The 12,692-nt window shown below is 42.3% G+C and overlaps 1 protein-coding gene across 7 annotated transcripts in view; it reads right to left on the minus strand.

Annotated features, from left to right (window-relative positions):
- Positions 1 to 11,953: 11,953 nt before the first annotated feature.
- LOC101861240 (synaptotagmin-like protein 5) overlaps positions 11,954 to 12,692 on the minus strand; it is a 99,754-nt gene continuing 99,015 nt past the window's right edge. For all 7 annotated transcript variants that reach the window (XM_035972718.1, XM_005109738.3, XM_035972715.1 and 4 more), the window contains one exon: positions 11,954 to 12,125. In XM_035972718.1, coding sequence (XP_035828611.1) covers positions 11,977 to 12,125 — 149 coding nt within the window. In that variant the 3' untranslated portion in view covers positions 11,954 to 11,976. The remainder of the gene's footprint in view (positions 12,126 to 12,692) is intronic.

A 12,692-nucleotide genomic window follows, 5' to 3' on the forward strand; every position in this document is an offset into this window, starting at 1 on the left:
ATCTACTGGATTTGGTACTGGGATTTGCTGTTACTCATTTCCGGCAAATTTGCCCACCACTAGTTCTGAGAAGAGAACCAGACTCTATTGTGAAGACTGCCCTCCACTGGACACCCGAAGAACGTCGCAAAAGGGGCAGACCCAAAGTAACCTGGAGACGCACAGTAGTCTGAAATGAAGTCCTGGAATCATTCGTGGAGAACGCTGACCAAGATGGCCCAAAACAGACAGAACTGGAGATCCAGATGGCGTAATGGGTAGTAAGTAAGTAAGTAAGTTGTGCCTTGGGCGCCTGGCAGGGACACGAGAAGCGAACCTAGCACTACGGATACGGTTCCTTACTGTCTCCTCGCTCTCGTGGACATTGGCTGTCACCCGTAGTTTGTCCCTGATGCTGTTTGCAGCAGTGGCTCGTGACGTCACAGCCCGTCTGATGATGAATCGGTCGATTCTGTCTTTGGTCAAACGGGGCTGCCCTGGCCGAGACCTGTCCTGAATCCTTCCTGTCGCTCGCTTGCAGCCTCCATGTGACTGATGGGAACGTGGAGCCATCTTGGAGCCAGGTAAGGGCTCGTCCTCTGTCGACGTCAGGCAGAGAGCGTCGTTGGACCATCGTGTTGTAATGAAACATGGCTGAAAAACGCTGGCTTATAAAGGGTTGTAAGTGAGCAACATTCACAGCTAAAACATCTGTTTAACACGTGCCTATCTTAGTTTTAGCTAACAGTCCCTATGCTAATGTTGCTGAAGTAGAGAAATCTAGCCCATTTTTCATGCTTTTCTGCTGTGTTTCGGCGTGCTCTGCGTCGTCACTGTGAAGCTGGTGTGGGCAGATTTGCTGTACAGGCAAACTGTGTCTAGTCGTGAGTGTGTGTGTCAAGTTTGGTTGACCGATCTTAACGGGTTTGTGAGATATTGAAGTTTAAATTTGACAGGTGAAAACACAAGTTGTTCCTTGACTTTTTGGGCGAGTTTACTACTAATGGGGCAGCTAAGTGTAAAATCATTCACATTGTCATACAAGCACTAAAATTGGCATGCACATTACTTTTGGGCTGTTGTTTCATAAAAGAACGTTTACCACATGAAAATCCAAAATGGCGGCCATTTTCCAAGATGGCGGCCATTTACGGGTCTTTGGTATATCTGTGCCTCTGTGGTTCATTCCCATTGTCATACAAGCACAATATTGGCATGCACGTTATTTTTTACTTTTGGGCTGTTGTTTCATAAAAGAACGCTTACCACGAGAAAATCCAAGATGGCGGTCATTTGCGGGCTCTTAGGAATAATACATCACTGCCTTTGTGGTTCATTCACATCGTCATACAAGCACCAAAATTGGCATGCACATTACTTTTGGGTTGTTATTTCATAAAAGATTGCCAGCTACGTGAAAATCTAAAATGGCGGCCATTTTCTAAGATGGCGGCCATTCACAGACTCTTTGGTGCATCTATGGTTCTTCTTATCCATTTTTAGGATACCAAAATCGTTTCTGACATTTTTGACGATTGAAAATTAGATTCTGACAAAGGGAAGTCTTTTAAATGAATGAAAAGCTACCAAACACAGATTTTTTTATATTTTTACAGGTATTTAACAATATGTTACATTGTGTAATACATGTATCTGACAATGGAAATGAGTAAGTAGTAAGCTAAGCAAAATAGGCCTACAGTATGGTAAACCTGCATGTAAAATCATTATCATGACCAGCTGAGCATTAATCACTCCAATTCAGCAGGTGCAGCTGCACATTGTTGTGCAGCTCAAACTGAACTTGTAGCACCTGCTACTTGCAACGTCCACGACACAACGTCTTGCACTAGCATTTCGTAAGCTGCTGGCAACTCTGAGCAATTGGTTGGAGCTCAGACAGCCCTCTTCTGCAGGACTTTCCTCTTCAAACTGACACTCCAAAGCCCGGCTCCATATGCATGCTGACTGGTATGCAGCACGTCTAATGTGCTGAACAAGGGCTGTACAAGTTGGTGGAATAGCTTCGTAGGATCTGTACTTCCTTGGAGAGATCTCCAGTCGTGCATCATCAACAGCTTCAGGACACACATCCCACGTCTGCCATGCTGACCTTTTGCCCTTTCAACAGAATGCAGACACAATATCACAGCCTGTAAAGGCATGGACGAGCAGAATACCACTGCTCCTCTCTGGAGTGAGGGTTGTGGTGAGCTCATGCACGGAGATTCACTTCAGATTTCGTCCTTGCCCAAAAGCTAGCCACATTTCCTGGAGTCCCAGTTCCTGTAATTGTGAGAAAGTGACAGCAGCAATCACAAAAACATCTAGGTCACTGGCTTTTACCATGACTGTTTCGATGCCCCCCTTTTTTTTTACAGTATCCAATGTAGGAAGATTCTTCTTGTACATGTATCAGCTTCTTCGTGATTGCGTTGTAACCTTGTCATTCAGTATGGCTGCTAGCTGTGACTTCTGGCGGACATGCAGCCTTCCTCCATGACTCAGAGATGCTGGACATGACTGATACTCGAGGCGGAAGAACTCATGTAGACCGCATTCTCTGTTCTGATAGGAAGTGAATAATTTTGAGAAAAGCTGGCTTTTGAGAAATCCTTCAATGGCAATTGCTGAAAGAAGTCAATTTTGCCTTCATTATTGTGCATAGAACGAGCGTGTATCTCCATGCTTTAGTGTCTCTAATGCGCCTCAAAAGATGAATTCCCAGTTGAAGAGTGAGTAGCAATCTTATTTGCACTACAAGGGGATGCTCTATATTTGGTGTCCAGACCGAGTAGATTTCCAGATTCTTCTTGAAATTGATTTCCCATGTCTTCCAGGGTGCTTGTCAACCTTTTGGACAATTTCCAGGAAGCTTCTCTGGCAGGTGGGTGTCTGTTCCTGATGTTTCGTCTGCTCTGAGACATCCCTCAATACTGACGCCTCCTCATACTGTGCAACAAGCTGTGACACAGCAGGGCCGGCAACCATCCATCTTTTCAGTGCTGATGGATCTTCAGTGATTCCGACTGCTCCTCCATCACCTTTGATTACTGCATTAGCTTGTTCATGTGCTTGGTCAACTGCCATTCCAGAGAAATCTCTGTTGGATTTGTGAACAACATATTTCCCAGCATGAAATCTCCAAAGTCAGCATATCTATCAGGTGTATAGGAAGCCACCGTGCATAGTTCACGTTGTTGTTTGCAAATAAATAATTATGGTATAAGCTGACATAAGGCCTGACGGTAGAGACTGAAGTTGGAAGTTCTCAAGGACCTGATGAATAGCAGAACAGCTAACCCCATTGTCAGCACAACGTCCCAGTAACAGAACTGTGGGCTCTGTAGTTTGCGATGTTCACATCAGTCTTCAAAACTTCGGGTCAGCCAATTCTTCTACATATGTAGAGCAGGCTGATTTCAAGAACTGGTAGGGGCTGCACATTGTTACTTGGTGGGTTTGGCGGGTCTTGGTGAGACTTGCAGCTAATAGGAAAGAATCTGCTGAGCCAGATCAAGCTACCCCCGCCTCAGTTAGAGCTCCTGTCCATCCATGTCTTGAAAGAGGGAACCGAGTGAACGCAGCACTTTTATCTCAATATGCAATCCTCCAAACATGATGACGAATTGACTTTCGCCATAAAATCTTTAGGCCACTGCCACGTGATCTGTTCGGCTATGGCATATATCGACTGATCTGCAGTGATCACAGGCACTTGTCTGTGGATAAGAAACCTCACTGCATCCCTAATTTTGTCCATGACATGTCTTACTGTAGCTGCAAAGCGGGCTTGGTGTCTCAGCAGAGGCAGCATAGTGGATATATATTGTAAAAGCTTTTAATGCAGGACCCCTCTTCTTGTCTGAGTAAGGGAAGACCATGAGATATTTACATTGTCATGAACCTCTGTGATAAAGACTTTCTGGGCCATTCATGCTCCAGTCAGCTGTGGTTTCAAAATCTCCATGAGTCTGGAAGTCACTTCAGGAGGATATGGACTCTATTGGTGAAATGAGCAGGTTTGATGGGTGCATAAAAGTCTGGAAGTTCTGGGACTGTCTTCACCATGACACCCCTTACTTGCAATTTCTGCAGCTGTTCTCCCTCATTCTCAGAGGAGGGGTGCTGGAACAGCGATAAACTTATACCATGGAAAGCTGTCGTTGATGTTGTAGCAGATGGATTGTGGTCTATGTTGTCTGTGGCCGAAGTGGTGAACAGTCCTCTTCGAAGCTCCAGAAGGCTGACGACCCCATTTCTGATGTACTAAAACACAACAGCACCCCCCCCCCCCCCCCCCAGCTCGGCGGACATCTCCAGCACTCGATCATAGGATATGCTTAACCCATTTCCAAGGAACATCTGTACGAGCTTCTTCGTCCTGGTCTTTGCAAATACTGACAGACCAATGTAGATGGGGAATGGAGTCTCTCGATCCTTGAAGTGTCTGTGGTTAGTGGCACCTTCTTTGAATCTATCATAGCAGTTTAAAATCACTTCAATTGTTATAATATGTTTAAAAACATATTAAGGTGATGATTATCGTGTAAGCATATGCAAATTTGGATTCGTCATGGTTGATTACACATATTTTGACACCAAAATCATATAATTTGCTCTACTGCCTCATGCTGTGCGACATTATAGGGTTGTGCATACCGGCAATGGCGGCCATCTTGAAAAATGGCGGCCATTTTGAAAAAAATTGCGTGGTAAACGTTCGATTTATGAATACACATGTCATAATGGATATGTGTGCCAATTTTGGTGCTTGTATGACGATGTGAATGATTCGGCCGATTTTTGCAATTAGCTGCCCCACTATACAAGGAAATAGGCGTTTCTTTCTTCACAGTAGGCGTTTATAATTTTGTCTGTCTGAAATGGATGGGGAGTACCCTCGTTTGAATCGGTTCCCGTGTAGGGACATGTGTATATATATTTATATTATATTTATTTTTGCTAGGACAGTATTCTTTTCTGTGCCTGGAATGGCCCTGAGAAGCAGATTGGAAGCAGCTGCCCCCCCCCCCCCCCCCCCCCAAATTATATGAATCAACGTAGACTATGATTATTACAATGCATCTTGTTATACATGGTATGGTACTGCGTGGTGATATTCAAGTGAGTGAGGAAGACATGGGCTTGTCAGAAACTTAAGGGCTGGAGGATTCAAGGCACACACATTTTGGGCTCACCCAGATTGAGTGGATGTGGGTATAGCATGGTCTTGTCAGAGACATGCAAGCAGCGCTCAGGGTCAGAATCAAGTAAACTGATGTTTCTGTTTGGTATGGCTGGGTTTTTTGGGGGTTTTTTAGTAAGAGTTTGATGGCACTTGCAACACAATAAGGTCATATAAGTGCCGAAGATTAGAGGTGTTACAAGAGAGTAACAAAGACAAAAAAAAGAAGGAGGAGAGATCAGGACGATAGATGTTTGATAGGAAAGAAGGAGCAAACGACACCAGAGCACCTGCCAGCCACCCACCGCTGTAGCTTTATCAAAGTATTGATCAATGAGTAGTGTCTGTAGTTTCCCAGAAAATAGACTGAAACATCCTCCTGCACTCATCATATCTTAAGAACCATTAAAGGATTTATGGAACAGTCACATGACAACTGTAACACGAGAAGAAATACATCCAAAACAATCAAGAAACTTGAGAGTAAAGCACTGATGTTTCATTGCTAGCTCAGACTTTATTGAAGCTACAAATCAAAGAGGAATGACTTGATTGCATCACAGAAATTTTCCATAACATGATCAAGGAAGACATATCATACACAGCTGTCCAGAGTTCAACAGGTACTTTGCAGGGAATGGGTTTCCCAAAGCTACTGCTCCCACATATCACAAACAAAATTAGCAGCAGGCGCAACAACCACAGTGGCTACATGTTAAATAGTCAAAACCAGTAAAGCCCAAAGATGTCTCACTGTATAATTTATACTCTCATTTAAAATTCTCTAACTGAACTGCAAAAAATATGGTATAAAACAAGTCTACTTAGTTCTTACTGCTCTGGATTACTAAGTCATGAAGACAAAAACAGCTTGAGTGTGTTCGAAAATAACCCATGGCATACAGGACTTAGAAGCTATCACTGCAACAACAACAACAAATTGACATCAATAAACAAAATAAAGTTCTGCTAGACCAGTACTATATGGTTAAAAGCTGACAATGAACACATGGTAAATAAGAGTTCTCCACTTTAGTTTTAAAAAAGAATGACCTTGATACGTTTTGAAACAGATGCAGTTCTGACAGAATAAAGTGATGATTCTCTCTGTTTGTTTAGTAGCTTTACAAGGCAGAGTGAGTGTGACTTACAGTCAACAAGAAGACCTACACAAAAGTCCTGTCTTCTTTTCTGGAATATAAAAGTGCTCACTTTCTTTCTTTTTTTTTTTTTTTTAATGATGGTATGTCATATTACAGAATTATTTTCTGTCGCTGAATATCGAGGGCAAGTTTTCCCTACAGACCGGGGTACTAAATGGGATACAGTAATAAAACTGAAGAAAGTAAAAGTGCTTTAGGGAGGGAAAAAATATTTCTTTAGGTTGGTTTCAAATAAACATGTGTAACTTCATTTGGTATTTACAGAGCAGTAAGATGTGATTGTAGCTGTGAGTAAACATTTGGCAGAGGATTCAATTCAATATTTCCTATAGAGGACAAAAAGCAAGATTTATTATTCTACACTATCTACAGAGACCACAAATATACTCAAAACCATCAGAAAACAATGAACATTGCTTGCAACTCATATTTGCAAGTAGGAATAAAACAATAATGATGGGTTTTTTCCAAGCTTTACAGTTTTCTTTCTCTTTTGGTGACTTTTATTTTCCAATTTAAAAATGCAAAAGTAAAGAGTTGCTCTTAGACAACTTTCAAGTCAACATACTCTAATTATATATATACAAGATGAGAATAGGAAAAAAGACTGCCCTTGAGAATAAATTTTTCATAATAAAATGGGAATATGAACTATTCAGAAAGTACCAGTTAACAAAAGAACACAAACCACAATGTGCAGACTCATGAAAAAGTATTGTTAGTTACACATGGAAGGGACACAGTTTTGTCTACTTTCCTGAGCAACAGAGCAACAAGAAGGCAAATTCTGAACAGAGACGACAAAAGTACAGCCGAAACTGGCTAAACTTGACACTTCACGAAATAGTGTTCTTTCAGTGCTACTCTTCATAAAGTTTTATACAAGAAGCGAAACCAATGTCCTAAAGAGACCCTCAAATTCCAATATCTTATTCAGAGTGCCCCCAGCACCCAAGTGGCCAATAATTAATCTGTTAGAATTTAGAGCAATATTAATAACAATGCTTACAATGCCCTTTCTCTGCTCCCACCCATTGCAATCATATAAAATTATTATCCAATTTAGTATATTTTGACAGCATCTTTTAGCACTACACTATTCTGTCGCACTATAAAGATAAAAGTAACAAAGGTGAAAAGATAGAACCAGACATACTTTTCTGTCTCCTACAAGATAGCTTTTTGGACATGGTCACTTTGAGCAACACCATCAATATACAGCATAGTTATGTAAGTGGAAGGCACCACTTGTGGTGGAGAAAGATATTGAAGGCACTGCTGGCTGTACACAAATGCATTATAACCACAGTACAAGAATCAAAATTTGAAGAGAGAACAACTACCACAAAAATATCATTATCTTCTTTACACAAAAAAATTAATGAAATTACGGTATTAGTGTGCTTAATAAATTATCATCTTCCCAAAACAAATATAGTCAAAAATGTCCCTCCTCATATTGCTGTACATTGAATAAATAATAATCAGCATCATCACCTCCATCATCACCACCTTCATCATCCTAAAAATAATAATAATAATAATAATAATAATAATAATGATTAAAAATGGATAATCTTTAAAAGAAAAAAAGAAGAATGATAATTATGAAGCACTTGTATATATGTGTAGAAAGATAAGATTTTGATATGCTGGCTGAAGTTGCATTGACTTCTTTATAATTAGTCCCTTTACCTGGCTCACACTGAGTCATGTCCAGTTGGTCTTGGAACTGACTGTGGAATCTCCTTTGTTAGGCCCCTTTCATTGATACAAATACAGTGCGGTCTTAAGTTTTACTCCCAGTTGCTCCTGAAGTCTTCGAGGCGAAACTGCGCCATTTCAATAAACAAATTTTACCAAAAATTTTGAATTATATTTACCAACTGAAAAATAAAAACAAGACTTTCTCTCCCTACTCTACTTTTTCAACAATAATGATGATGATGATGATGATGATGATGATGATAAAGATAATGACAATGATAATAACAGAATATGAAAATATAGTATTCAAAACTGAAAACTGTTTTGACGTGGGTGCATGTGATTGCTTGAGTTTTGGCAAACCCCCTAGAGGGTACTGTGACAGTGAGGGCGTGCATACCTTAAACAAAGAATGAGTTGAACTTTAATAATTGACTGATCTCCACACCTGTGACCTGTACATGAATAATAAGATATAGTTCGTTGCCTCAAGAGTGAAGCACTGTGCAGCAAAACTGGCGAAAGAAAGGGGGTATGGATGTCCCAGGGGTGCATGCTTGTGATCTGGCAGAATTTACACCGAGTACTGGCATCTCACATGTCTGAGCTCTGGAGTCTACATGAAAATGCTGTCAGACTTTTTTTCATTTCACTAAAAACCAAACTACAAAGCTACCTAGTACAAATAATAATTAGGTGCGAGTCCCTGCTTCAGGTTTGAGGTGAGCATGGAAAACCTATCTGATCTTCTTCATTTTTTGACGACTCAAATCAACAATGTCAGCTCTCCTTTTGGCTCATTTCTAGACATCATGAGGAGTGTGAGGAGGGTGGGGAACCGAGAACCAGTCTTGGTGTGAGACTGGAATTATCAGGGAAAGCTACAGTATTTTGTTGGCTGGGAGAATCACTCGTGTGCCTCATGTGCATTACAATCTAGTGTTAAATCTGTGCTTTCTGGCAGCATTACCAACTGTTTCAACTAGACTGGCTGTTGATTCTCTGCGGAGGCTTTGTTTTTGTTTGGAGCACTTGCTGGTAGCTGTATCCCTCTTTTAGAAGGCTTGGTAAAATTGTTTTGAAAAGAATCTCTGACATCTGAAGAAAAGCTCACTCCACTAACTACTAAAGACTGTTGACATCACTACTAACATGCTTCAAAGCTTGAGCTTAATGTTTATCTAAGAAGAAACCATCAATCACAAATCAACTGGAAATCAGGATTACCTCAAAAGATGCAGACTTGCTGTTGGAGGTGTTGGAGTGCTGCCGTCCTTGCCTACCCACAGCTCTGACAGCTGGGGTGATGTGTCAAGTAAAAGTGACAGCCACAAAAGGAATTTCAGTGTGTTAGTCATCCATCGACTTCTCTTCTACTGCTTCAAAGCAGGATGAAAGTTTCCCCGACAAGGTGTTTTCTGAACCATGTGAGGAAGACACTAGGTCACATACTTGTATTCTTGGTGTTTCTTGCTGTACTTTGCAGATAGAGCGGGACTGTATTTGAAAACACTGATCTGCTCGGGTAATGGGTGTCAAGGCACCCTGGTTTATGAGAAGGTTATGATCCTGGCTTTGAGACACACTCAGTGCACTAGTGTCTGGTCTAGAAGAACCAGTTTCCAAACCAATCTGCTTAGTCTGCACCCGACACTTCTTTGAACCTGGAAAAATGGGACAAGTTTGTGGAGGACATGAGGAGCCTTTCCAGCCTTTAGCAGAATTAGTATCAAACAGCTTTCTTTCAGGCATTGATGCACATGAGCAGCCATCTGATCCTTCTTGACAATCTCTAGGGCAAGGTGACTCCTTTGTGGGTTGTGAGTTTTTGTCGCCTTGAGATAATTTTTTGCTGTGTCCTCTCTGAGGCATGGAGGAGTTGGTGCTAAGGCAAGCAATGTTGTCAGTCTCCAAGCTCTTGATAATCGTGTCCTGGGATGCAGAAGTTGTTCCTCTCTTTGAGTCAGTGCTGGCCTCAGACTGTTGGCTGTACCAGGATATCTGACCGTCAGTGTCATCTTTCACAAAACAGCAACCACCTTCAAACTTGACATTCTCATTTACTCTGGCATCACTGTCTACAAAGTCTGCTCCAGCTTCCACAAGCTGTCCAGGTGACGTCTTTGCTTCTTTGGACACACTGCTGTCCAAACGAATGTTTGCCAGCTCTTTGTACAAACATTTCGCCAAGTCATCGATGACGGCTGTGAGGTAGCAGTCTAAAGTTTCCACACAAGACGAAGCAATCAAAGACATCTGTTGCAGAAGCAAGGACTTGTTTCTGTCTGTTATTAACTCTGATCCCTGAGGTAAACCTGACACATCTGAGAGGTCTCTGGATTCAATGAGGTTTGGACTGGGAGTGGTGTCAGGGTTAGGTTCAAGCAATATCCTTGCAGTAGGCACAGGAACCAACTGCCAGTTTATTTCCTGTTGTTTCTCTTCTGACCAGTCCAGCTCCATCACTGTAGACATCTGAGGTCTCATCTTGGCAGCTTGCATGTGGAAAACACTGCTGGGGGCCAGGGTCGGTTTGAGTTCCTCGGCTAAAAACTTCTTGAGGTCGGATCTGACGACTTCTGAAGCAGGAGCCAGCTGTGATTCCACCACAGAATCAATGATCTGGTCCAGGTGGTCCTCAGACAATTCGGCTGGCCGGCCGCAAACATCAGTTGTTGGAGCCACTTTTTCTCTCGACTGTTCTTGTACCAGAGCCTTGAGATGTTGTAGAGAGGACCTGATATCTTGAGTCGCTGAGACGAGATTCAAAGAAGAGGAGTAAGTGGCGTCATCCTCTTGTTCAAAGGTACCAAACTTGTTGCTGTGACCTGGCAGGTAGACCTGCATACATCTGGAGCTGCCACTGCACTGAGCACTTGTGAGGATCTCATCTTTGGACTCATCCAAGGAGGAAGGACACCCACTGACCTGCCTCTCTGAGCCAGTTTGTGGCCTACACTTAGCACTATGAGAATGAGAGATGCTGCTGAGAGACAAGAGCTGGGAGGACTGGGCAGTACCACTACCTTCTTGAGCAAGAGACCAAATCTTGAAAAAAGGACCATTATGAGGACACCATGTTTTAGTTAAAGCACTACCCTCATCATTGTTAGACCAATCCTTTCTGTATAAACCTTGTTGTAGAGACCGGCAGGAGTCACAGGCTATGGGAAAAATCAATTGGTTGTGGGTTAAGTTGGGATGGCTGGTAAACAAGTGGGCAGGAGGATTTTGGTACATCATCTTCATTGCTGGTGTTCGTATTTTGAGAGAAGCCGACGGTTGAGGTCCATCTGGTTTGACATTATAAGACTTGGTACATGCGACTGTAGACAATTTTTCAAACAAATACTGTGATGACGATGATGCAACATATTGATCTGGACAAGGGCCCATTATGCTAGCGCTAGAGTCTGTAACTTCTTCCTCAAGGAGTTCTAAAGGTTCTAACTGCGAAGCTTGGTTGACTCCTTTAAGAGAATTCCCTGATGGAGAGGACAACGGCTGAGAGTTTATGGGAGACTGTATCACTGTGGATGATTTCCTCGTGCAGTTCTCTTCCTGATGCTGACACCAAGACTTCACAGAACCAACAAACAGACCAGCATCTGTTCTGAGAGCTTGAATATCTTTACCAGCACTCAACTTCACATCAGTAGAATCTCCCTTAGCCTCTTTATGAAAAACTTTCGTTGAACATGTAATTCTCTTACTCTGATCTGGAGTGCATTTAACAGGACTGCTTCCCCCCCTCATAGACACATTGCATTCATTACCGAACTGAAGACTATCCAATATGTAGCTACCAGATTGTTCCCGTCTGTTACAACCATCTTGTTCCTCTGGGCCTAACCTCTCCCCACCCGGTTCTTCCCCTTGGCCCCTCACTGACACATACCCAGTGCGCACGCCTTTGCGAAGTACAGTGCCATAGCAAGACTATTTTTTCACGTTCTGTTTTCCCATGGAAGCACGTAGAGGCAGCTGAGCATCGATCCATTCATTAGGGTGGTTGATCATGCTACGCCACACCTCTGCCTCCTCAGAATGGGCATCCATCCAGTCCACCACTTTACCTTGATACGAGCCTGCAGATAAGATTAAACATTTTTTAATGTATATTTCAAAATGAGGTTAACGCCAGCATAGTCTGATGGTACATGGTCTACACCTCCATCAACTTGACTTAGATATTTTAAAAGGTCAGCTACTTCCACCCTGCCCAATACAGCCAACCCAGAGAGAACAGAATAATCTGATAAAATGTCTGCCCCACATGGCAATCACATTCATATCTCTTGTGTGCAAGCTGAAGAGCTTAACCATCAAACTTGAAAAGCCACTTCTTGAGGTTTAATCACAGTTAAGATATGTGTGTGTGTGTGGGGGGGGGGGGGTATGAAACAGACCCAGTGCATGTCAGCAGAAAGGTTGGACAACAGACACAAACACTTTGTAAAATAAATGTAAGTTACATTGCTGTTTTGTCTTCACTTCTCTTCTTCCTTCCCTATTTTCTCACGCCAAAGGACTGGGCTATCTGCTTTCAGAATAATCTACCTGTGTCTAAAAGGGTACCAAAAAAAAAGAAAAACTCTCATCTTTCTCTCATCAATCCTTCCCCTCTCTGCCTTTATCCATCCTCTCTCTCTCTC

The sequence above is a fragment of the Aplysia californica genome, unplaced genomic scaffold (assembly GCF_000002075.1).
Source record: "Aplysia californica isolate F4 #8 unplaced genomic scaffold, AplCal3.0 scaffold00810, whole genome shotgun sequence".
NCBI classification, from domain to species: domain Eukaryota; kingdom Metazoa; phylum Mollusca; class Gastropoda; order Aplysiida; family Aplysiidae; genus Aplysia; species Aplysia californica.